This window comes from Neomonachus schauinslandi, chromosome 12 (genome assembly GCF_002201575.2).
Source record: "Neomonachus schauinslandi chromosome 12, ASM220157v2, whole genome shotgun sequence".
Classification (NCBI taxonomy): Eukaryota; Metazoa; Chordata; class Mammalia; order Carnivora; family Phocidae; genus Neomonachus; species Neomonachus schauinslandi.
The window spans coordinates 88,097,661-88,124,975 of NC_058414.1; the positions used below are offsets into that span (position 1 = coordinate 88,097,661).

The following is a 27,315-nucleotide window of genomic DNA, read 5'->3' on the forward strand; positions in this document are numbered from 1 at the left end:
TAACTTTATCTGCTACCACGATGGCAACCCCTATATTTTTTAAGTCTGCTCATGAGTATGATTCATGTCCTTCTGACTTAAATGTCTCTCTTACAAACTATAGACTTTGATTTGAAACCAACTCAACATTTTAGATCTGGAAGAGCCTCTTGAAACATATCCAGCTTGGCCTCATCATTTTTATAGGTAGAGGATCTGGGCCCAAGGTCATAGAGTTAACCAGGAGGAGCACTCAGGTCTCCCTAGGACATTGATGAAGAGCACGGCACACACCCATGGCCAGTTTAAATCTGGTTCGACCTCCTATCAGTTGTGTGACCTAGGCATGTTGCCCAACTTCTGCAAGCCCCAGTGTCGTCTTTGATAAAATAAGAGTCTCTCTTATTTTATCAAAGAGTCAAAGAGTCTACTCTCCCCAGGGAGTAGCCGTGAAGATTAAATATGTTTAAATGTGTGGGCCAGTGCCTGGGGCCTGTAAGACCTCACCAAACAGCAGTAATTGTCATTACTTTATTATTCCCTCTGAGATGTGTGGGTACTTCCTGAGAAGGAGGGGTACGTTATGACATTTTCTTCAGTGTTTTCTCTTACAGATGCTACATTGTGGGCTTTTTTGTTTGTTTGTTTTTTAACTGTTGTCTGGCATTCACATCTCTTGCAGGTGGGTTCTCTAAGATTTGTTTTCTACATCCCTTTTCTTTTGTGTCGTTGGAATCTGTGTGCTTGGGCTGGTCCAAGGCTACGTTAATTATCCCCTTGCTCCGTGGCCCGCTGTCCTCAGCCCTGCAGGGAGTACAGCACCACCTGCACAGAGCTCCGAAGCTTCCACTCCACTCCTCTTCGTTATTTCTTCTGTTCCAGTTCTTTTTTTTTTTTTTTAAAGATTTTATTTATATATTTGACAGAGACAGCGAGAGAGAGAACACAAGCAGGGGGAGTGGGAGAGGGAGAAGCAGGCTTCCCGCCGAGCAGGGAGCCCGATGCGGGGCTGGATCCCAGGACCCCAGTATCATGACCTGAGTCGAAGGCAGACGCTTAACCATCTGAGCCACCCAGGCGCCCTCTTCTGTGCCAGTTCTTAAAGTAGACACTATCTCTCTACTGTAGGGGCTTGTGTTAACATTTAAAGGTTAATGTCTGAGGCACAGCTCTCTGCATGTGAGGTCACAACACATGTCCGTTGGGATTGAGTTGCTGCTGTTGGATCTACTCATCACTTTGAAGCTTACTGCTCTAGTATTGTTGTTGGATCTTTTTCAGAGGTCCCCCTTCCCTGGTTCTTTTTATTTCTGTTACATTTGATTTGAAAGAGGTGCCCTGACAATGTCCCACAAGTTCCAACACGCTATGTATTGACTTGAGCCTTTACACGTCACCTTGTGTCAAATAGGATTTAAGGGGCTTCCAAATATATTACAACATAGTAAGGACCTACCACTCTATACTCAGACCATCCAATTTCACTTTCCAGCTATTCCTCTCGCCCTCCCGGCCCCACTCGCTACACACCCAGCCTCATGAACTTTTATAGGAAGAGCCAGTCTGGGCTCAGATGGAGTGGGATCTGGCTGCAATTCTCCATTGCTGCCCTCACAACATCCTGTAGAAAATGTGGGCAGACTCTCCCTGTGCATCCTACTCCTTCCACTCTTCACTGTCTCATCTGGATGCTCGAGTCTGAAGAAGAGAAGATGCCCCGCCATTCTTCTTTACAACAATGACTTGCAAGTTTCCTAAGAGGTTAAACGTCAAAATCTGTATCTTAAAAGTCTTAACAGGACGGGTATTTTGCGTTGGCAGAGCCACAGGAATGTGTCCCCCGGGGCTACTATTAACATCTAAGTTTACATAGTATTTTAAAGGTACAGAGCATCTTCATATAGTTATCTTGAGAGCCCCTCAGGGTGGTGACAATGCACCGCATGTGTAGGAGGAGACTCGGGGTGGGGGGGGCGGGGGAAGGAGTGGCGGTGGGAGGGCTCAGCTCGGAAGTGGGGAAGCCCTGATAAGAAAGGCTGAGTCACCCCGCAAAATTGCAACAGTGTGTTTGTTATAAAAACAACTGATAACAAGACATGCGCTGAGAACAAACTAGAGCTTATGTTAATGATTAGAGGAGACATTTTTCTCCTTTCTTTGTAGTCCCGTTTTAATCAATAACCAGAAACATCTGCCCTTTTGAAAGCAGTGGGAAGTTAAACTCCCATCCTTCTCTCTGAGCTCTCAGGTACACTCCTGTTGAAGAAAAATGTATTCATGACACTAGTTAATGACATTACAATGACTTTATTCAAGAGGACTCCTACAATGCAGTTTTGTAGTAGGGGAGAGCAATCAGGCTCAACTCTGAATACCCTAAGAAAAGGGGGGACTTGATAGCCCAGGAGCAGGGTTGGGTCAGGAGCTGGAAAATTACCAAGAGGAAACATCAGGGATAAGGCAGGAGGTGGGGAAATCCTGCTGAAGGCAGGCCAGGGTGATCAGACATCACCTGAGTGATGGTAGAGACTGAGGAACCCCATCAGATATGGAGGGCGGGGATTCTAACTATACTGAATTAGTAAGATTCTTGCTGAAATTGGAAAATGCAGAGACCAAAACAAAAACTCAAAAGTCAAACCTAGTGTCTGATGGACTTAAGACAGAATGGTCATAGTTGAACTTGTCCATTAGACCTTTTGACTACATAGATCTCTTCCAGTTAAGTGATGAATAAACAGAAAACCCAGCATGACTTGGGCCTGAAAAAGATCCTGCAGAAGAGGAGAAATGTTTTCCTGCTCTGAAGATTTAGAGGAAAAATTTCCTCTAAGAAGCAAGTGAAAATTGTTGAGTATGCTCAAAAAATATAACAAAGGATACAGCTGCATTATAGAATAACTTGGGATTAAAAAAAAAGAATAACTTGGAATAATAGATTTTTTAAGATTTATTTATTTATTTGAGAGAGAGAGAATGAGCATGGGGGGAGAGGCAGAGAGAGAGAGAGAATCCCAAGAAGAGTTCACGCTAAGCACAGAGCCCAACACCAGGCTCGATCCCAGGATCCTGAGATCACGACCTGAGCCAAAACCAAAAGTCAGACGCTTAATCGACTAAGCCATCCAAGCACCCCACTTGGGATATTTTTAAAAAGAATTCTAATAGAAGACATATGATGACTTAAATAAATGAGGCATGTACCATGTTCCTTGAAAGGAAAATTCAATATTATAAAGGTGTCACTTATTCCAAGTTAATTTTTAAATGTAATGCAATTGCAATCAAAAGCCCAATATTTTAATATAATGATTTAAAAATTCATCTGGAAGAATTTAAAAATCAGAATAACTTGGAAAGACTTTTAAAGGAAAGAATAATGAGGAAAGCATGCCCAACTAAATAAAGTACAGTACAAATTTATTAATTTTAAAACAGTGTGGGGGCTCGTGGGTGGCTCAGTTGGTTAAGCATCCAATTCGAGGTTTCAGCTCAGGTCATGATCTCAGGGTCGTGAGATCAAGCCCTGCATCAGCCTCTGCACTCAGCGAGGAGTCTGCTTGAGATTCTCTCCCTCTGCATGCCCCCCCTTTCTCAAATAAATAAATAAATAAATCTTTAAAAAAATAAAAGCAAAACTGTGGTAATGGTTGAAAACACAGCAAAGAAATTAATGGCAGAAAATAGTAGCCCTTAAACATAGATCCTAGAATATATAAGAACTTAATATGTGATGAATAAAGTCTTGATTCCCATTTATTCAACAAATGATATTGAGATAATTGGCTTTTAGGGAGAAAAAAATAAATTTGAAGTCTCACTTCATACACCTAAATAAATCCCAAATAAATTCAAGAGTTAAATTTAAAAATCTAAACAACACACATACAAGTACTTTTTTAAAAAGGTGATCATTTATCTTATCTATTGGATATAGGAAGTATTACTAAGTCTAAAAGTGGATCAAGAGGGGCACCTGGGTGGCTCAGTTGGTTAAGCGACTGCCTTCGGCTCAGGTCATGATCCTGGAGTCCCGGGATCGAGTTCCGCATCGGGCTCCCTGCTCAGCGGGGGGTCTGCTTCTCCCTCTGACCCTCTTCCCTCTCGTGCTCTCTGTCTCTCATTCTCTCTCTCTCAAATAAATAAATAAAATCTTTAAAAAAATAACATAAAATAAAAATAAAAAAATAAAAGTAGATCAAGAAATAGCAAAGGAAAAAAGTAATAAATTTTACCATAGAAACATCAAAGCTTTGATATGGCAAAAATATCTTAATCAAGGGCCGCCTGGGTGGCTCAGTTGTTAAGCATCTGCCTTCGGCTCAGGTCATGATCCCAGGGTCCTGGGATTGAGCCCTGCATTGAGCACCCTACTCCACAGGAAGCCTGCTTCACCCTCTCCCACTCCCCCTGCTTGGTTTCCTGCTCTTGTTATCTCTGTCAAATAAATAAATAAAATCTTTAAAAAATATATCTTAATCAAAAACCAAGACACACTTAAAATGTCTAAGGCAATTAATAAATACAAAAATTTAGTATTCTTAATATGTATTGGATTTTTTTTTTTTTTGCAAAATAAGAAAAACATTGACTTCTGGTTAAAAATGCCAGGTTATACACTCTCCCCCTCTTGAAACGCCAATAAAATGACCTTAACATGTATTTTAGAAGAATAAATCACAAGATAAGAAGATCTGAGCAGGAGACAATTGCAACAAAACTTCGAAAGGTAAAGAGCAGATGGATAGTGGTAACTGATCTGATCACCCCGGGGAATCCATATCCTATGCTAGCAATAGGTAAATGGCATTACACTGAAAAACTCACAACATATCAGGAATTGCCTCTTGAGGTAAGATTAAATGTGGAGCTAAAACAGATTTAATGTCTTTTGCAGAAGTAGTCAGGTAACTGTCCTTCCCCCATCTTGGCAGAAGACTAGAAGTTTCTTCTGCTGAAAAGGCAAGACACAGGGTCTATGGACTCTGCAGGGAAACTGGCACAGTTGAAGTGGAGATACCATACTGAACACCCGGGTGATTCATTTAATATATGTACACTGAACACTAAAACGTCCTGCTCACTTCCCCACTGAGCTTCTTGAACAACTCAGCCAGGCATTTACTCTCCAGGCAAGAGACTGGAAGGTCCTTTTCTGGAGGATAGGATGATCTGGGAGGAAAAGCATAAAGATGCTGAAATTCAGGCTTCCCCAGCTATGCTGGGAAAACCATAAAGATACTCAAAAGTCATGACACTATATTAAGACTACAGTGTGAATTGTGACCCTTGCAGTTGGGTTATGTGGCATTCCTGCATATCATGCTGCAATGAAGTCCAAAGTGAACAAGACCCAGTCTCAGGCTCAGAACTTCCAGTCAAGCTTTTGAGACCCAACCTTTAAATATGAACAGATATACAAGGATCATCAGACAACCACAGGACTATAGATGACAGAGACCCAAATAAAGAAACAGATGAAAGTAACTTGTCCTATAGGGAGATGATAATTTTTTAAAAAGATTTTATTTATTTATTGGAGAGAGAGAGAGAAAGAGAAAGAGATAGCGAGAGAGCACGAGCGGGGAGGAGAGGGAGAAGCAGATTCCCCAAGAACAGGGAGCCCAATGCAAGGCTTGATCCCAGGGCCCTGAGATCATGACCTGAACCGAAGGCAGACACTTAACCAACTGAGCCACCCAGGCACCCAGGAGATGATAATTTTTAAAACACACTCTCATTTATATATTTGGCAAGTAAGATCTTGCATTCATAAAACTAGAATAGGATGCATAAAACAAGAATATTCAGAGAACCAAAAAAGCTCTTAAAGTATTACAGTAGAAATAAATTCAGTAGAAGAATTGGAAGATAAAGTTGATACAATTTCCTCCCCACAAAAAACAAAAATACAAAACATGCAAATAGGTAAGAAAAGGTAAGAGAATTAGAGGACCATTCCAGGAAATCCAGCATGTGAATAAAAGGAGTTTGAGAAAGAAACTCAAACAAACTGAAGGATGACTGTTTGCATATTAAAAGGAACTACTGAGTACCCAGTATAATGGATGAAAATAAACTCAGGCTGTGACACATAAATAAAAATTTACAACCCTGGGATTATAAAGCAGTTTTTTTTCCAGCTTCTGGGGTGGAGAAACGGGGAGAGGTTACATAAAGGTTTGGCTTTCTTAAAATCACCCTGAAAATTACAAAGCAATGGAAAAATGCTTTCAAAATTTTGAAAGAAAATTATTTCCAACCTAAATTTCTATACCCAGCTAAGCTATCAATCAAACGTGAGCGTAGAATCCACACACTTTCATATAAACAAAGTCTTACAAAATGTATTTCCTATGTACTCTCTCTCTCTCTCAGGAAGCTACTGGATTACTGTGTTCCTCCAAAAAAGAAAAAGATATGGGAACAAGAGATCTAGACTTGAGAACTGACATGAAGGGAATTCCCAGGATAGGGATGAAGGGGCATCTCAGGATGACATATAAAATATATACCAGGCATATACAGCAACCATTCAAAATTGCAGCAAGTCAGAGAGCTCAAGGAGATAGTTCATCAAGATGAAGCTGATGTAAATGAAATTATTTATTTATTTAAATTTTATTTATTTAATTTTTTTAGAGAGAGAGAGAACATGAGGAGGGGAGGAAGGGAGCAGCAGATGGAGAGGGAGCAAGAGAAACATTGAGTGTGGAGTAGGGCTTGAACTCATGACCCTGAAATCATGACCCGAGCTGAAATCAAGAGTTGGACACTTAACCTAATGAGCCACCCAGGTGCCTTGTGAATGAAATTATTAAGAAGAAATTTAGACAATAAACAAAGAGTATAGAATTGAATTAGAAATAAGTACATAGAAAATTAAGTATATTAGAAACAAGAAAGATGTAAACTCCAGGGGTAAACAAAAATAGGGGCAGGAAAAGAGAACATGATTCAGCTCCAAATAATATCATAGTCATTAATTATAATGTATACACGGAATATTGATCTATGCTGGGAGCACAGAAGAATAAGAGGATGGGAAGTCTTGTATGTGGTGAGTGAGGGGCTGTGAAAGAAAAGGATATCTCAGACATTCATACTGGCACATCGATTAGTAATACCTAGAATGGAAGGGTGTTAATCAGAGATTTGGAGGATAGTACTTAAATAATCAGCTTAAAGAGATGAAATGTTTGCCTTGGTCTAGAAAAAAAGGGAGTGGGGGGAAGATTTCTGGTGGGAAGGGGAAGCCTGTTTGTCTATCTTCTTTAAACCCATCACTGCTTACTACCCTGAGTGTACCCCCATCCCTCCGTCCAAAACCAGTGATGGATTGGGAGCCATTGCTCCAGCTCTCCCTTCTGTTCTGCCCCAAAGACACACCTGTCCTTTTTTGTTTTTAGTGCTTTAATGCTGATCATGGAGAAATGGACTGGGGAAACCAAGATGAAAGCAGGTGAAGCGGCAAAGGTTGCAGGATCTCAGAATTTGTCTCAAGGGTGGGGCCTTCATCCACAGCTCCCAGTCCCTCCTCCAAGATAGTAGTAGGCAACGTACAGGACTTTTGTTCTCAGGCACAGGTTCAAAGGGTATGGCTCACAAAACATGCCCTGATACTGTTCTAAAAAATACTTTTTAAATGGTTGTCACTTTTCCCAGTTATAAAGTAATACATCGACATTGAAGGAAAGTAAATGGCAGATAGAGAAAAATATAAAGAATAAATTTAAATCACCCTAATTATATAACCCAGAAATGATTAACATTTTGTTCCAGTCTTTTTTATCTTTAACCAGATAAACTTTATCAGTACACAGATAATATATACCTTTCGTATATAATGTAAACCACCCATGAATAACCTTAAAGATTTCTACCAGTCTTTTTCTGTCTTTAAACAGATAAATGATTCTCAGTATACATATAATTTCTACCTCTCATAATTATAAATTACATTGGCTGCTATTACCATAGTGAAAAACTTGAAACAACTTGAATGCCCTTTAATAGGAAATAGTTAAATAAATTAGAATATAATTATATATTCTAGAATATTAAATACTAAGTGATCATTTTTTTTAAAAGATTTATTTATTTATTTGAGAGAGCGAGAATGAGAGAGAGAGAGAGTACACGAGAGGGAGGAGGGTTAGAGGGAGAAGCAGGCTCCTCGCCAAGCAGGGAGCCGGATGTGGGACTCGATCCAGGGACTCCAGGATCATGACCTAAGCCGAAGGCAGTCGCTCAACCAACTGAGCCATCCAAGCGCCCCTAAGTGATCATTTTTTAAAAAGTACTGTTGCAGAAGTGTGTTTGCTGAAATGGAAAAATATTACAGTGCATTGTATATGTTTAAAAAGGGAGAGGAGAGGGCACCTGGGTGGCTCAGTCAGTTAAGCGGCTGCCTTCGGCTCAGGTCATGATCCCAGGGTCCTGGGATCGAGTCCCACATCGGGCTCCCTGCTCTGCGGGAAGCCTGCTTCTCCCTCTCCCACTCCCCCTGCTTGTGTTCCTGCTCTCGCTATGTCTCTCTCTGTCAAAAAAATAAATAAAATCTTTAAAAAAAAAAAAGGGAGAGGAGAGCTATTTTTTACAATTAAATTTTTTAAATTATTCAAAAAGGGAGGGAGGGTGCAAAATTTTGTGTACAGTACAATCCTTTTCTTGATGTGAAAAATAAATTTTCTGTACCTGGTACAGAGCTAAGCTCTTTGTGTGCATTATCTAATATAATTCTCAAGGCTTTGGAAAAATTAAAAAACAGTTCCACTTCACAGAAACACAAGGACTTCAAGAGAAAATAATGCAAATATTGTCCAGGGTAGAGAGGAGAGGGAGCATTAAGTCTCCACTAGGGAGAGCAATATGCCATATGCACTTGGGAATCTGGAAGGGATGATCCCCCTGAGAAGGTTTGGGGTTGGGACATGTGCAATTTGAGAAGCCTGTGGGCAAGAGGAGAAGAGTGTGGATAAATGGGGAAGTGGTCAACAGTTGGGGACAGATGTGTCTGGAGGGTGAGCTGCTGGAATCCAGCCTCACCCATGTCATCATTTTGATGTTCCCTTCTTGAGTCAATCCAATGAGTGGGTAAAGGATGATGTCACAGGGACTTTTCTTTGAAATAGATCAGAATGGGGAGCAGAGCCTCAGGAATATAAATGGGACTGATGAATTCCTCTTGAGTTTTAAAATCCTGAGCACTCTGAGTCCCAACTACTTCACTACTGGACAAAGAGCACTTTGTCCATCTTTTTTCTGAGCTCCCTGCACCAAGCAGATAAGGACCTGCTACACTGTAGGAAATGTCATCATGTGCCTTCCATATTGGTAACTACTCAACTTAAACCCAGAGGAAGCAGAAGCACCAGGCCCTGTCACTGGGACTCCTCTGATGTGATGGATTGTCAGGTCACTCTTCTACCCCCAAAGCCACCACTGTTCCTGCTCCAGCCAGAGCTCCAATGGTACATCTGGTGACTTGGCTGTCAAGAGGGCAGGAGCAAAGTGGCTGCATACCTACATACCCCTGTTGGTGGGCATGGCCTTTCTACAGAGCCAAGGACAGGCGCAGAGCTAGGGCAGGGCTGAGCTCAGCTGCGGGAAAGTCACTGGATGAAAAGGATCGAGCCAGGGCTAACTCAAGCAAAAATGTCTGCAAGCAAGCACAAGATATCTGAATGGACTTTGTGCCAGGGGTACTTGCTCCCGGCTTGAGATACTCCCAGGAAAACAGAGAGACATATTGCCTGGAACCACTCTAGAAAAAGAAATTACCAGTAAAAATCATGAATAATTCTAGAGATGGAATGAAGGCCCAGAATGACATGGAGTCAATCTTGGATTTCTTCTAATGATTGCCTTTCAAACTTGATGTCTTATTTTGAAATTAATGATAGAGTATGCCCCTCCATGAATATCAGAAGTGAACACCTAAGTGAGGAAGGCTCCTGGGGATGCACCCAAGACCCCTAAAGGCATAACAGGGAGGCAGCTATCCATGTTGCCAAGGATTACAGCTGTCTACCCCATACTGGGCAGTGCTTGTGAGCTCTGATTTCAAGAGCAGCAGTGGGGCACCTGGGGGGCTCAGTCCATTAAGCATCCAACTCTTGATTTTTGGCTCAGCTTGTGATTTCAGGATCGTGAGTTGGAGCCCCACATTGGGCTCCACACTGGGCATGTAGCCTGCTTAAGATTCTCTCTCTCCCTCTACCCCTCCCCGCCCTCTCCACCCCCACCCCAGTTATCATCTCTTATCATTCCTTTTTGATTATTTAATGTGGTTTTAATTACTAAGATCTTTTGAAATCTTATTGCAACATCAGCCTGTTTTGGCTTATCAGCAAATAATCAGCAACCAAAGCTACTTGGACCTTGAGTCAATAGACTCTCAGTTAGATTTTATAATCTATAATGTCTTAGGCAGTTACTCATCAGCATCTGAGATGGGAGCTTATTTCCATGGGTAGAACCAAACGCACGTTTATTCCTGCCCCCACCTTAGTCTAAAGACATCAGCGTGATTTTATTCCCTAACTTCATTTCCCTCTTTCTCCGTGTGTTTAATGAAGGGGTAAGTTCAAGTTCTTTGGACCCTAACTCCTGATTAGTTTGTGTTTCTCACAGAACCCACCAGAAGGCTAGGCCCACAGGCGCTTTTACTACCAATTACCAATTGAAACATGGCACTTCATCACCTTCCCTGTCAACATCATAGCTGTCCATAACAGAGATGGAAGGGACCTTCAGATATTGTGTAGTTGAACTCCTTCATTTTATAGATGAGAAAATTGAGCCTTAAAGAGGGTAGATGATTTGTCCAAGTTCCCACGGCGCAGAAGCCAAGACTGGAGTTCAGGCCTCCAGTTTCGAAGCTCAATACTTTTCCATAATTATAATTAAGGCCATCTAAAGTTTAGGAGCTTTGAGTTTGTAACTCTTCATGGGGCCAGGACAAGGGTGAGGTCCCCGGTCCCCAGGTAGGTTCCTGCAACAGCTTCCTAACGCTACTGCAACCTCTTACATTCCTAGGGCCAGTCCTGGAAAATGTGGGGGTCTGGATTTTAGGGTTCTGAGAGAAAAACCAGAGCAAGCCCTGTACCTCTTTGAGTCATTGGTGGGGGATCTGGAAGAAATCTTGGCTCACAGAGATGGTGAAGAAAGAGAGCTGGGAACTAACCCGCCAAAGCTGTGGGCACAGGTCTCCCACTCCTTAGCAGAGATTGCGAGAACTTAAGCCTTGGCATGTCGCCTGGAAATGACTTGCAAAGGAAGCACTTTGCAAAGTGCCTTCGATTGGATTCAGGCAAAAAGGTCATGCCAGACCTTTATCAGTCTAGACCTCATGCCAGCCCCATATCAGTCTAGACCTGTGTGGTTTGATTCAGATAATTGACAAAGAGGAAATGGATAATTTTTCCTGTCCAGTCATTTTCTGTCAAGACAGGTCGGGTAAAGCCCACTGTAGGAAATGTTTTCCATTTCCCTTCACAAACCCAGGGCTGAGCACAGGCCTGGCACAGATTAGGTCAAAAGGAGACTGATGGTGAAGGGACCTCACTTGCCTGGCTCCTTCTATAGTCCCGGGAGGGGCCCCTGCAATGTGTTCACTAGCCATATGTCTTTGTCAACTTTGCAAAAGTAAACAGTTTCAGCCACATTTGGCTACAACTCTTGTCTCTTTGCACTGCCACCTTGTGGATTCTAAGTCTTGCATCGGATGGCATTTGAAAGGCCATAAGCACTTTCAGGATCTGGCTAAGGGGAAACTGATAAATTCAGTTTGAGTGTGGTAGGATGTACTTATGTGGTTTGAGACCACTAAACCACCCACGAATACTTAATTTATTTCTAGCCACCTTGGTGTCATGATTGTTTCTCACCATACTCCTACCACCCTCCGTACCAGCTCACTCTACCTCGTGACAAGAAGGCACAGAACCCGAGGTCACATTATGTCATGAATGTGTCCCATAGCACCTGACATTTGACATACGTGGGTGGTGGATGAGAAACAAGGTCTGAAATGTATGGTGCCAGAAGCAGGGCTTTGGAAAATTGGACAACCATCAAATACGCGAAATTGCCAGAAAAGATTTGGTTCTCATTGCTACGCAGGCAAGATGGAAGCTGTCTCCTCTCAAGAATATACTTAATAATGCACCATATACACTTATAAATGCAGCACGCATTTTTAAATTTTTTGATAGAAATCGAGTACAACAGAATTTCTGTGTTTGCAGGGCACAAACCCACAGCACTATTACAGTCTGTGAGTGAAGGCAGGATAATGTATCTCAGCTAGCAGTAAGTACAAACAAATTTAGACAAACCGATGATAATTCATGACTGAATTATCTTTCCTTCTCTTTATAAAATGAAGAGGTGATCAAAGAGTACACAGCCTTTAATTAAAGAAGAGTACACAGGCATAAAATGTGGGGGAGAGGGCGCCTGGGTGGCTCAGTTGGTTAAGCAACTGCCTTCGGCTCAGGTCATGATCCTGGAGTCCCTGGATCGAGTCCCGCATCAGGCTCCCTGCTCGGCAGGGAGTCTGCTTCTCCCTCTGACCCTCCCCCCTCTCATGCTCTCTCTATCTCATTCTCTCTCAAATGAATAAATAAAATCTTTAAAAAAAAATGTGGGGAGAAGTATTACAGGGGGCTGTAAGAACATTAAATAATAAAAACGTCATGCTATATTTTGGAATTTGTGGCATTTGTGGTGTTTATCTACTTTTTAAAATTTGTGATTTGCTGTGATTTTTTTCAAGTTAATAATATTCTCTCTCATATGTGATTTTGTATTCATACTTCTGTGTTTTTTCTTAAAGAGGACACCAAAAACAGTGTAAGCTTCCGGCTGAACAAAACCTGGATCTGTCCTTGGACTCGATGCTAAATTAATGTTAAAGGAAGAAGACGCAGGACTAATGGGTCTGAGGTGAAGGGGTGAGAGGGAGAGGGCTGGAGGACCCACAGAGAGGGATTTCCTGAGCTGACGGTAACCCAAGGGAGCCACTGTGTGGAGTTCTGGGAATCAAGGTGGGGCAGGGGGTGGTGGTGGAGAATAGGAAGAGGGGAGGTGTGGAAATGAGGAGGGGGAAAGCTCCAGAGCCATTTTCCTGGCCTCACGATTTTGTCCAGGCCAGCTCCAGAGCAACTGGATTCCATTTTATTCAGACTAATTTTAGCAGTCTATGTATGAGCATAAAGGACTTGATGTTTTTGTTTTTGTTTTTTAAGATTGTATTTATTTATTTTAGAGAGAGAGGGAGAGAGAGGGAGAGAGCACAAGCAAGAGGTGTGGCAGGCAGAGGGAGAGGAAGAAGCAGAGTTCCCACCGAGCAGAGAGCCCGATGCAGGGCTCGATCCCAGGACCCCGGGATCATGACCTGAGCTGAAGGCAAACGTTTAACCGACTGAGCCGCCCAGGCGCCCCAAGGACTTGATGTTTTTTGTTTTTTAAAGGTGATTCCACTGATTTTAACAATTGCGCATCTCAATGCAACTCTAAGGGAGAAAACGCAATGTGAGCATGGGCCTTATTTTATAGGTCCCAAACCCCATATCCCGCTCAGTGAATCTCTGCTGTCTTGTCTACTCAGAACAGAACTCCTCTTCTCTGTTCTTTGGGAAACTTTCCTCAGTAGGAGTCTCCATATTTGTTGCCCCGATGGGTGAGAGCTGGGCATCTGGTTTACGTTGCACCAATTAGCACTCTTCCCTGGAATTTTAAAATGGAAGACTCGCCGGAGCAGAACTCACCTGCTTTGGGAGAGAAGTGTGAGGACTGCCAGCCGCCTGTCCACCATCCTGTGCAGGGAGCCTGTCCGTGACAACAGAGCACACGCACTGGCAATGTGGTGAGAAGACTGCTCTGTCTTCAGACAGGAGAGCCCCCTGCACCTAGCCCGATGCTCCAGAGGGCCCCACTCTGCCTTCTAGGGGGAGGTGTCTGCGGGGCCAAGGGGACATGTCCACCTCAAGTCTGTGTGCCTCTCCCCTTTGAGAGCCAAGAATTCTCTGCCCAAATGGCCCTGAGCCTTTTCCAGAGCCGGCTTGGGCCTTTTCCTCAGGTCTGAAGGCAGACCATCATGGCAGACCACGATGCAGGTGCGCACAACCCCAGGCCCGAGGGTGGCCAGGCATCAGCTATTTGGGGAATCTGGTGTGTGTGTGTGGGTGGGGGGTGGAGCTTGAATACACAGGCTGGGGTGTCCACATTCATGGACGTAAGACCATTTATGATCTGGAGCAAAGCTTGAGGTAGGAAGAGAAGGAGGAAGGCCACAGGCTGGGGATTGGCCCTCCCCATGTGGCTAAGTTCCAAAGCAGAATTTTGGAGGTTGAATTTGGAATTCAACCTGGCCTTCCAGGTAGAATGATCAGAACATATCTTATTTAAGAGTCTCTAAGTTTGGTTTATAACCCTCCAATATTTGGACATCAGCATGTGGGAATCCATTTGTATTCTTGCCCTGCATCTCACAAAGATTAGGGGCAGGCCTTTGTAGAAACAAGAGAAGTCCCATCTGAGTCCTTGTTCCTGACGCATGATGCACCTTGCCTTTCTCTTACCTTGATCTTATACATTAATAGAGAACAAATCTTTGCCTAAGCTAGTCTGGATTTATGTAACGTGAATTGAGAATCCTAGCTAATACAGACAGTAAGTGTTGGAGCTAGGACTTGAACCCAGGCTCTGATTCCTAGTCCCATGTTCCCTCTGTCAGGTCCCACCAGCTGCCTAACCACTTCTCCAGCTGCAAGCCAAGCAAATCTTGCTGATACTCCAGCAGTGAAAAGTCAGAAGCCAGAGAAGAGAGTTTTACCTACCTGACTCCTAAAAACACTTGCAGGAGAGTGCAGAGGCCGGAGACAAAGAAAATGGTGCTGATGAGGTAGCTCTGAGTCAGGGGGTCATGCTGCAGGCACAGGTCCTTGGCCAGGATGAGCGGCACTGCCACGAGCCCCCCCCAGGGCTGTGAGGAAGTGCTGTGGGCAGAGCAGAGAGTGACTTAACATATGATCTGTCCAGGGGAATGTGCGCAGGGCTTCCTGGTCATTAGTCTTTCCCTCACCTTGTACCTTGTTTTAATTATGAGCCTCTTACTTTGTTCTTTTTTTCTTTTTTGGGAGAGAGAGGGTCCTCTGCCAGAGGAAAGAGCTCTACCTCTGGTCTCAGAGGAGCCTGACCAGGAGTGACAGGCAGACATCCAGATCAGCAGTGGGAACAAGGGAGACCAGGCAGCAAGAAACAGAGACCCAGCCTGAGGGTCTGGGGTTCAAGGGCAGAACCCTAACACTGGGAACTGATATCCTGGGTAAGAAACCCAGGCACAGACACAAAACAGGAGGACATAACAGGAACCAAAGAGGGGGCCTTCAGAAAAAGAACAAGGCAAGAGGGCTGCCTGGGTGGCTCAGTTGGTTAAATATCTGCCTTCAGCTCAGGTCATGATCTCAGGGTCCTGGGATCGAGCCCTGCAGCGGGCTCTCTGCTCGGCAGGGAACCTGCTTCTCATTCTCCCTCTGTCTGCCTCTCTGCTACTTGAGTGGTGTCTCTCTCTGTCAAACAAATAAATAAAATCTTTTTCAAAAATCTAAAAAAAATCTGAAAAAAAGAAAAAAAGAACAAAGTAAGAGGCTCATAATTAAAACAGGTACAAGGTGAGGGCAAGACTAATGACCAGGAAGCCCTGTGCACATTTCCCTGGACAGATCATATGTTAAGTCACAAAACAGCCTTGGCAAATTTAAGAAGGGAATCATACCAAGGGTCTTTTCTGACGGTAATGGTATGAAACTGGAGGAAAACTGGAAAATTCACAGATTTGTGGAAAGCAAGCAACACCCTCCTGAACAACCAATGGGAATAAGAAGAAATCAAAAGGGAAATAAAAAAAAATATCTTGAGACAAACAAAAATGGAAACACAACATATCGAAACTCCTGGGAAGCTCATAGTGATAAACGCCTAGAAGAAAAATCTCAAGCAACCTAACTCTACACGTCCAGGAACTAGAACAAGAAGAATAAACTAAGCTCAAAATTAGCAGAAGGGAGAAAGAATTTATATCATTAAAATGTCCATACTATCCAAAGCCAGCTATAGAGTCAATGAAATTGCTATCAAAATTTCAATGACGTTGTTCACAAGAACAGAAAAAACAATGCTGTAATTTGTATGGGACAACCAAAGTCCTCAAATAGCCGAAGCAATCCTGAGAAAGAAAAACAAAGAAGCAGCCATCATAATTCCGCATTTCAAACTCTATTACAAAGCTACAGTAATCAAACAGTATGGTACCTGAGAACTGGCTGATATTTTCATTTACCTTAAAACGTAAGACAAAAATGAAATAATAAAAACATACCAGAATTTCATTTGTTTGCCAAACATAAGCAGATTCTTTACTAAATTTGATGGCAGTTTTTGAAAACTGGAAGGATGTTATTTTCAAAAAACCCCAAAAAACAACAAAAAAAGGAAAAACCAGAATGGTACTATCATAAAAGTAGACAAATAGACCAATAGAACAGAATTGAGAGCCCAGAAATAAACCCAAGCATACATGGTCAACTAACATTTGACAAGGAAGCCAAAAAGACTTGATGGGGGAACGGGTAGTCTCATCAATAAATGGTGTTGCAAAATCTGGACAGCCACACACAGAACAATGAGAAATGGAACTCCTACCTTGCACCATTCACAAAAATTAACTCAAAATGGATTAAGGACTTAAATATAAGGCCTGAAACTATGAAAGTCCTAGAAGAAAACACCATGGAAAAGCTCCTTAACATCGGGTCTTGGCAAAGATCGTTAGCTATGGCACCAAAAGCACCAACAACAGAAGCAAAAATAAGCAAGCAGGATTACATCAAAGTAAAAAGCTTTGCGCAGAAAAGGAAACAGCAAAATAAAAAGACAGCCTACTTGGGGCGCCTGGGTGGCTCAGTTGGTTAAGCGACTGCCTTCGGCTCAGGTCATGATCCTGGAGTCCCAGGATCGAGTCCCGCATCGGGCTCCCTGCTCGGCGGGTGGTCTGCTTCTCCCTCTGACCCTCCTCCCTCTCATGCTCTCTGTCTCTTATTCTCTCTCTCTCAAATAAATAAATAAAATCTTAAAAAAAAAAAAAGACAGCCTACAGAATGGGAGAAAGTATTTGCAAACCGTCTCTCTGATAAAAGGTTAATATCCAAAAAAAAATTTTTTAAGATTTTATTTATTTGAGAGAGAAAGGGACAGAGATAGTGAGAGAGAGCACGAGCAGGGAGGAGAGGGAGAAACAGGCTCCCGGCTGAGCAGGGAGCCCGACTCAGGGCTCCACCCCAGGGTCCCCAGTCATGACCTGAGCCAAAGGCAGATGCTTCACTGACTGAGCCACCCAGGCGCCCCATTAATATCCAGAATGTCTAAGGAACTCATAGAGCTCAATAGCAAAACCCAAACAATCTGTTTTAAAAGTGGGCGAGGGACTTGGAGCTCGGGAGGATGGCGGGGTGGGAGGCTCCTGAGCTCACCCCCGTCCACGCTTACAACTAGGTATGATCCCCAACCAAGTCAAGAAACCGAACAGTGATCCGAAGACCGGCAGAACAAATTCCACAACTGAACCTAGAGAAGCAGCTGCATCTGAAAGGTTCGGAAGGTCAGAAAGGTGGAGAGAGGCTGCCCGCGGCGGGGAGGGAGCTGTGCACACAGAGAGGGCAGAGAAATGGGCCCTGACACCAGGGGGCTCACACAGGGAAGACTAATCCCCGTGACGTTTGGCTTTAAACACCAGAGGGGCTGAATTCTGTGAGTCTGTAAAACCGGGGGGCACTTGGAGCCCAGAGCTATAAAAGGCAGTTGACTCAGCACTGGGCCGACCGGAAGGGGGAGTGACAGCCGGGTCACCGCCCTTAAAGAGCCAGCAGCCTGCAGGGAGAGGCAACGTAAAAATGGCAGTTCGGGGGCGCCTGGGTGGCACAGTCAGGTAAGCGGCCGACTCTTGGTTTCGGCTCAGGGCTCAGGTCGTGATCTCAGGGTTGTGAGACTCAGCGGGGAGTCTGCTTGGGACTCTCTCTCCCTCTGCCCCTCCCCCTGTGCACTTGCTCTCTCTCTCTCTCTCTCTCTCCCCCTCTTATACAACAAACGGGAGACAGATCTGTTTGAACTGATTTCGGAGCGTGCCGGGGGACTTCTTTGAAAACAAGGGAGCTGGCAGGTGCCCTTCCCACCCCCCCCCAATCCTCCAGCATAAACACAGAGCCACTTTGCACGGCACTTGTGGCCTCCGCCGGGCTCAGGGCAAATTATGTTAAAGCTGTGCATGTGCCTCGCCAGCCGCAGGGTGCGCTGCTGCCAGTCCCACGCACGCAGCCAGGGCACGGAGCCCAGCCTCACACCCCCAGCCGCCTGGCTCGCAGCCCCCAGCCGACAGCTGCCTACTGGTTCGGGGAATCTGGCCTAGGACTAGTGGCCCAATGCAAATTTTGCTAACAAAATTGGGAATTTGGGAGCTGCCCCACTCCCAAATTGCCTGGCAGGCATGCCCCTTCAGAACTGGCCTGCCTGGGTCCCGCTAACACCACGGAGAGCAGGCACAGCCCACAACAGGCAGAGAGCAGTAGGGACTCAGACACAACAGCAGGGCATTAGCAACACACAGGAGACTCCCCTGAAGTGCCATGTCCTGGTGAACAGGGGACACTGCCCTGCAGGGCACTCAGGACCTCCTCTTCATAAAGCCACTACTTTCAAGAGCAAAATAAGAGCTGACTATCTTAACACACAGAAACAGACACAGAGAGGCAGACAAAATGGGGAGACAGAGAAATTTATCCCAAATGAAAGAACAGGACAAGGCCATGGCCAGAGAGCTAAGCAAAACAGATATAAGTAACATGCCTGATAGAGAATTTAAAGCAGTGATCATAAGGATACTCACCAGACTTAAGAAAAGAGTGGAAGACATGAGTGAGACCCTTAACACAGAGATAAGGACTAACACAGCAGAGATATAAGGGCTCAGTAAACAAAATGAGGAGCACATGTGATGGGTTGAATAACAGGCTAGGAGAAGCAGAGGAAGAAATGAGTGACCTCAAAGACAGAGTCATGGAAAGTAATCAAGCTGAACAAAAGAGAAAAAAGAATTACACAAAACAAGAACGGACTTAGGGAACTCAGTAAATCCATCAAACATAATAACATTTGTATTATAGGAGTCCCAGAAGAAGAAAGAGAGAGAACGGGGGCAGAAAATGTATTTGAAGAAATAATAGCTGAAAATGTTCCTAATCTGAGGAAGGAAACAGACTCCAGATCCAGGAGGCACAGAGAACTCCTGACAATATCAACAAAAGGAGACCCACACCAAGACATAGTGTAATTAAACTTGAGAAATATAGTGATAAAAAAATCCTAAAAGCAGCAAGACAAAAGAAGTCATTAACTTACAAGGGAAAACCCACAGGGCTAGTAGGAGATCTTTCAACGGAAACTTGGCAAGCCAGAAGGGAGTGGCATGATCTAGTCAAAGTGCTTAAGGGGGAAAACCTGCAGCCAAGAATACTCTATCCAGCAAGACTATCATTCAGAAATAGAAGGAGAGATAAAGTGTTTCCCAGACAAACAAAAACTAAAGGAGTTCATGACGACTAAACCAGTCCCTTAAGAGATATTAAAGGAGACACTTTGAGTGGAAAGGAGAAACCAAAAGTGACAGTATAAAGGCAGGAAACACAAAAGCAGTAACAATGAATATTTCTGTAAAAAATCAGTCAAGGAACTCACATATACACAAAAATATAAAATATAATAACATATACCTAAAACATGGGAGGAGAGGAGAAAAGAACGGATTTAAACTTAAACGACCACCAACTTAATATAGACTGCTATTTGCAGAAGAGGCTATATACAAACCTAATGGCAGCTATATACCAAAAACCACTAATAAACATGCAAAGAATAAAGAGAAATAAATCCAAATATATCACTGAAGAAAATCAGCAAAATATGGCAGAGAGAAAGACAAGAAAGAATCAGAGAAAATAGTCAGAAACAACCACAAAACAAGTAATAAAATGGTAATAAATAGATATCTAGCAATAATTACTTTGAATGTAAATGGACTAAACACTTCAGTCAGAATACTGAAGTGTCAGAATGGATTTTAAAAAAGACTCATCTATATGCTGCCTACAAGAAACTCATTTTAGACCTAAAGACACCGCAGATTGAAAGTGAGGGGATGGAGAAATACCTATCATGCAAATGGATGTCAAAAGAAAGCCGGGGCGGGAGGGGGTGGGGGTGGCGGCAGGTACCTGGACGGCTCAGTCAGTTATGCATCTGACTGTTGGTTTCAGCTCAGGTCATGATCTCAGGTTTATGAGATTGGGCTCCAAACTCAGAAGGGAGTGTGCTTGAGGATTCTCTCCCCCGTCCCTCCCCCTGCCCACGCTCTCTCTCTCTCTCAAATAAATAAATAAATCTTAAAAAAAAAAAAAAAAGCCAAGTAGCAAGACTTATTTCAGACAAAATAGACTTCAAAACAAAGACTGTAACAAGAGACAAAGAAGGACAGTATATAATAATAAAGGGGACAATCCGACAAGAAGATATAGCAATTATAAATATTTATGCACCCAACACGGGAGCACCCAAATACATATAAACAGTTAATAACGAACATAAAGGAACTAATCAATAGTAATACAATAATAGTAGGGGACTTTAACACCCCACTTACATCCATAGACAGATCATCTAAACAGAAAATCAACAAGGAAATAATGGCTTTCAATGACACACTGAAACAGATGGATTTAACAGATATATTCAGAACATTCCATCCTAAAACAGCAGAATACACATTCTTTTCAAGTGCACATGGAACATCCTCCAGAATAGATCATGTATCAGCCCACAAAAAGCCTCAACAAATTCAAGAAGACCAAAGTCCTACCATGCATCTTTTCTGACCACAACACTATGAAACTAGAAGTCAACCACAAGAAAAAAATCTGGAAAGATCACAAATACATGGAGGTTAAATAACACACTACTAAACAGTGAATGGGTCAGCCAGGAAGTAAAAGAAGAAAAAAGAAGTACATGGAAACAAATGAAAATGAAAACACAACAATCCAAAACCTTTGGGATTCAATAAAAGCAGTTCTAAGAAGGAGGTTTATAGCAATACAGGCCTATCTCAAGAAGTAAGAAGAATCTCAAATAAATAATCTAACCTTAGCCCTAAAGGAGCTAGAAAAAGAACAACAAACAAAACCTAAAACCAGCAGAAAAAATGAAATGATAAAGATTAGAGGAGAAATAAATGAAAACTAAAAAAACAATAGAACAAGTCAATGAAACCAGGAGCTGGTTCTTTGAAAAAAAAAAAAAAATCAATAAAATTGATAAACCTCAGGCCAGACTTACCAAAAAGAAAAAAGAAAGGACTCAAATAAATAAAATCACAAATGAGAGAGGACAAACAACAATCAACACTACAGAAATACAAACAATTGCAACAGAATATTATGAAAAACTACATGCCAACAAACTGGACAACCTGGAAGAAATGGATAAATTCCTGGAAACACAAAATACCAAAACTGAAACTGGATAAAATAGAAAATTTGAACAGACTGATAACCAGCAAAGAAATTGAATCAGTAAGCAAAACAACTCCCAACAAACAAAAGTCCAGGGCCAGGTGGCTTCACATGTGAATTTTAACAAACATTTAAAGAAGAGTTAATACCTGTTATTCTCTAACTATTCCAAAAAATAGAAAAGGAAAGAAAACTTCCAAATTCATTCTATGAGGCCAGCATTATCCTGATACCAAAACAAGATAAAGACACCACTAAAAAGGAGAACTACAGATCAATATCCCTGATTAACATAGATGCAAAAATCCTCAACAAAATACTAGGAAACTGAATTCAACAATACATTTAAAAAATCATTCACCGTGATCAAGTGGGATTTATTCCTGGGTTGCAACAGTGGTTCAATATTCCCAAATCAACCAATGTGATACATCACATCAATAAGAGAAAGGATAAGAACCATATGATCATTTCAGTGGATGCACAAAAAGCATTTGACAAAGTACAACATCTATTCATGATAAAAAAAAAAACCCTCAGCAAAGCAGGTTTAGAGGGAACAAACCTCAACATAAAAAGGCCATATATGAAAAACCCACAGCTAATATCATCTTCAGTGGGGAAAAACAGAGAGTCTTTCCTCTAAGGTCAAGATGTCCACTCTCACCACTTTAATTCAAATTGTACTGGAAGTCCTAGCCACAGCAATCAGACAACAAAAAGAAATAAAAGGCATCCAAATTGGTAAGGAAAAAGTAAATCTTGCACTATTTGCAGATGACATGATACCATGAAAATCTGAAAGACTTCATCAAAAAAACTGCTAGAACTGATAAATTCAGTAAAGTCACAGGATAGAAAATCAACATACAGAAATCTGTTGCATTTCTGTACACCAATAGTGAAGCAGCACAAAGAGAAATTCAGAAAACAATCTCATTTACAATTGCACCAAAAGTAATAAGAAACCTAGGAATAAACCTAACTAAAGAGGTGAAAGACCTATACACATGGAATGTGAAGGGCATTCCATGCTCATGGATAGGAAGAACAGATATCATTAAAATGTCTATACTACCTAAAGTAATCTATACATTTAATGCAATTCCTATCAAAATACCAACAGTATTTTTCACAGAACTAGAACAACCAATCCTAAAATTTGTATGGAACCACAAAAGACCCTGAATAGCCAACACAATCTTGAAAATGAAAAACAAAGCTGGAGGGGCACCTGGGTGGCTCAGTCGGTTGAGCATCTGAGTCTTGATTTCAGCTCAGCTCATGATCTCAGGGTCATGAGATTGAGCCCCACATCAGGCTCTACGCTGGGCATGGAGCCTGCTTAAGATCCTCTCTCCCAGGCGCCTGAGTGGCTCAGTTGGTTAAGCGACTGCCTTCAGCTCAGGTCATGATCCTGGAGTCCTAGGATCGAGTCCCGCATCGGGCTCCCTGCTCAGCAGGAAGTCTGCTTCTCCCTCTGATGCTCCCCCATCTCATGCTCTCTCTGTCTCTATCTCATTCTCTCTCTCAAATAAATAAATAAAATCTTTAAAAAAAAAAAAGATCCTCTCTCCCTTTCCCCTCTTCCCCCTCCCACTCTGAAGAAGAGGAAGAAGAAGAAGAAGGAGAAGGAGAAGGAGGAGAAGGAGAGGAGAAGAAGAAAGAAAAGAAAAGCTGAAGGCATCACAATTCTGGACTTCAACTTATATTACAAAGCTGTAGTAATCAAAACAGCATGGTACTGGCACAAAAATAGACACATAGATCAATGGAACAAAATAGAAAACCCAGAAATAAACCCACAAGTATATGTCAATTAATCTTTGACAAGCTGAAAAGAATATCCTATGGGAGAAAAACAGACTGTTCAACAAATCATGTTGGGAAAATTGGACAGCTGCATTTGGCTTTCTTAAATTCAAAAATATGTCCTTATTTTCTGAGTTCTCTGAGTCAGTGGCTGTAGATCTATATTATCTATATTATCCATTTTATTGGCTCATAATAATATTTTTTAAGTAGTATGACATCAGCTTTTCTTACTTTATGGAAAAGCACCAAGAAGTAAACAAAAGTGTATCCCATCCCTGATATTCCATATTGAACACTTTGTAAAATTAAAAGAAACACATCTGTGAGTCTGACAAATTCATGTTACAGAAACTTAAAGAATCAAAAGTGAAAATGGAAAGCCACCTCCCCTTCCTTGGTTCTTCTTCCCAAAGCTACCTTTTTTAGTTTCTTAGGGATCCTTCAAAACCCCAAATCACTACATATACTTATTTCTATCTTTCTCTCTCTGTGTTTTTAACACACACATAAAAGATAACAGTATATACATAGTTATTTACTTTGCTTTTTTCACTTACCATCTATTGGGGAATATTCCCTAACTGCAAGAGAAATATATCTTTCTCTTTTTAGCAGCTGCATACAAAAGTCATCTGTTCGGATGTGGTCACAATTTGTTCAACCCGTTCCCTTTGAAGGATATTTGGGTTGTTTCTAGGGTTTGTGCTTATTTGTTTGTTGCGTGGTTTGATGTTACTATTGCCAATAATGTTACAAGAATGTCTTTGTACTTATCTTAACAAGTCTTGCCAGTGTATCCACAGAGAAATTCTTAAGCACTGGGGACTGGGTTAAAGGGCATATGATTTACATGTTGATAGAAACCACCAATGGCCATCCAGAAAGGCTGCATCAAAAAATGTTCCAACACAAGTGTTTGACAATGCTTGTTTCCCCAAATTCCCCAAGCCCTGGTTATCACATTTTTTAGTTGTTGCAAATCAAATAAATTGAGGTTGGTATCATGAAAATGATGCAGTCGGTGTCCTTGATGTTACCTATCGGCTTAGCATGAGGGAGACTCTTCCGCTAATTCCAACCCCCCACCCCCACACCCCTGAGAGAAAGAGAGACAAGGAGCTTTGAGTTCCCCTGGAGGTCAGCTACGTGGAAGACAAGAATATCAGTAACCAAAGTTGTAGATCTTGACTAATTCGGCCTGGGTGCGATCAGTGTGGCTTTTGAGGCAGAGCCTCTTTGGACCCAGGGCTCACTGGGTGGCATTACCTGGATCCCCAAGAAGATGCAGAGGTACCACGGTGGGACATCCAGGATGCCGTAGATCACTGGGCTGCTGCTGGAGCTCCTGGCCTGCCCAGCCTTCTTCCTGCCTTGGCCATCATTGTGACAGTTGAGCACATTGTCACCCCTCTGCTGGGAACAAGAGAAGGACACACCTAGACATTTTAAGAGGAATCAAGTGGACTTCCTGATTTCAGCTGGGTAGATGGATGGCCTGCCAGGGGCAAGAGGCAATGGGATAGGGATAACGGTTGGCCAGTTTGGGATTTCTGGTCCAGACTCAAAAGACCAGTGATTTTCTACATTACACATTTTCAGTAGGGCCTGCGTTTGTGGTCTGGGGTCACGCGAGGGGAGTGGCTGCTTTGCCTGAAGCCCTTTGCTGAGTAGCAGCTTTGTGGAGGAGGGGTTGGGGGCCAACTCCAAGGTCAGACGATGGGCAGAATTCCCCCCCAGACAGGTACATGGGGATCCTGGCCCCAGAATGCTGTAGCTGCCCTCAGAGGGGCTCCCATGGGCCCTGTGTTTACACCCGCCAAAGCTCTCCTCTTGGCATGGTTATTCTAGTGGACAGTTACCGTATCCATCGCTTCTGCTGGGCTGTGAGTTCCTAGAATGCACTGACTGTGCCTTACTCTTCGGTGCAGTCCCAGCTTCTAGATGAGCCAACACCTGTGTTCAGTGTGGACCGAATGAATGGACGCAGCGTGCCAATGTAAGCGGCTGCAGTGCCCGACTGCCTGGGGCTGCCAGGCAGGGCAGGAGGAGACTCGGGTGCAGGGACAGCAATGGAGTTCCCGGGAGGAAGAGGGGTCCCTTGCCCCTCTGACCCCACTCACACCCCACACAGCTTCCAGTACCCTGCCTGGCCCTCTAGGTTTGTTTCCTAACACTCCCATCGACCTGGCTGTAGCCAATGGGGTCGTCCAGGGTCCTCCAAGTGTGGCCTCCGTTATCCTGTGTCAGAGTCTTAGCTCCCCCTAAGGGCCCCCCTTGAGTCCCCTGCTTCCCCTACCCACTTGCAAGAGCTCAACACCTCCTCCCCATCACCTCTCCTGACCTCCCCACACTCATATGATTTTTCTGCCTGGTAACTCCCAGAGAGCACCCTGTGTCTCTCTGTTACATAATTTGCTGTTTTCTCTCTTGTACCAGAAACATTTCTGTGTACCCTGCGTTCCCCTAGCTAGGCCACAAGCTTTCAGGGTCAGGAAGCTGTCTCCCCCTTGCTAATGTTCCTCAAAGTTTCCAGCAGAGCAACATGATGCGAAACCAAAGACATCTCAGAAGAGTGGGTGCCGAGGATGAAGAGAAGGCAGGCCACTGAAAAGAGAATGGGTACAGGCCCAGACCTGCCACACTCCAGGTGGCCTCAGGTAAACCAAAATGTAGAAGTCTCTGACTGATTTCCCAAGACTTTTGTTTTGTTTCGTTTCCATGACGGTAGGGGCAGAAAGAATCCTGAAGAGAAAAAGAAGCGAGATCTCTCAAGTGCCTTCCACGAGTTCCTGGGAAAAAACAGCCGGGGTCTCTTCACCAGAGGGCTGAGCCTCTGTGGGCAGGGTCTGGCGGCCTGGCCCCAGGGGACAGCTGTGGGGCCCCAGCCCAAGTCCGTGGGTGACCCCCATCCTGCAGGGCCCGCAAGCCCCGGTGAACAGGAGCTCTTTCCCCCTGGGGGTGAGCAGTGCCAAGAACAAGAGTGTCTCCACTCAGTTCACCCTCTTACTTTTAGGTGCTCAAAAATCGGTTGGGAAGGTGGTGGGGCCAGGGCTCAAGGACTCGCCAGAGAAGCCTCCAGAGGGGTTACTGTTACTGTATTTCTCTGGGCCTCAGGTTCCTCATCCGGGAACAGAAGCACCCGCACCGTTGGCTTGGAAGGAAGGAAATAAAACACATAAAGTGCCCGGGCTGTATTGGTTGTTTGGTAAATATTAGTTCTCTCTCTCTCCGATGCCCTCTCTCTTTCCCTTTGCTTTGTTTTAGAAGGTCCTTCTGATCAAAGAAATCATAGCATGGAGAAACCTGGAAAACAAATATTTAGGTATCTTCAGAGACCAACTGTGAATAAAGGTAAAACTAAAAGGATCTTCCAGTGCTTCCTCCTTGCTTGGGAGTGCATTCACCGAGTTCAGCACTCAGGGAGGAATCTTGGCCTCATGACAGCGTGGTGGGGAAGGCAGCTGCACACCTGTCTAGTAATCTACAATCTTCTCTAGAACGTGAGCCACACGTGCTGAGCACAAATAATGAACTAGGGCACCGGGACCCCCTCCAGGCCTTTCTTCATTCTGCCTGCCCCCTTCTTCTCATCTCTCTTTCAGCCGCACTCACCAAAGGGTCGGGGTGCTCACAGCAGGTGATGGCAGAGCTCATGGCAACCTGGGGTCAGTTCCTGTTGGCCTCCTCTCAGGAGAGAAACGAAGTGAACCCGCTCCAGTTGAAAGAGATTAACGTCTCACTGCCTGCCAAAATCATAAGGGAGAGAGAAAGCCAGGGATTCTGGGCTGGGCTGGCCCTGGGGAGGGTGGGGCTTCCAGACTTCCCTTCTTGCCCCCTCCAATCACCACAGGAGACCAAGGTGCACTCAGGTGCAGCAAATGTTTCATAATTTAATAAG

The 27,315-nt window shown here is 43.5% G+C and overlaps 1 protein-coding gene across 1 annotated transcript in view; it reads right to left on the reverse strand.

Moving 5' to 3' along the window:
• The window catches only part of LOC110582827 (solute carrier family 23 member 1-like), a 46,865-nt gene extending 19,794 nt beyond the window's left edge, over positions 1-27,071 (reverse strand). Inside the window, 4 exon segments of the mRNA XM_021692840.1 lie at positions 14,826-14,965; positions 14,967-14,984; positions 24,684-24,830; positions 27,030-27,071. Of these exon segments, the coding sequence (XP_021548515.1) occupies positions 14,826-14,965; positions 14,967-14,984; positions 24,684-24,830; positions 27,030-27,071 (347 nt within the window).
• Between the last annotated feature and the right edge of the window lie 244 nt (positions 27,072-27,315).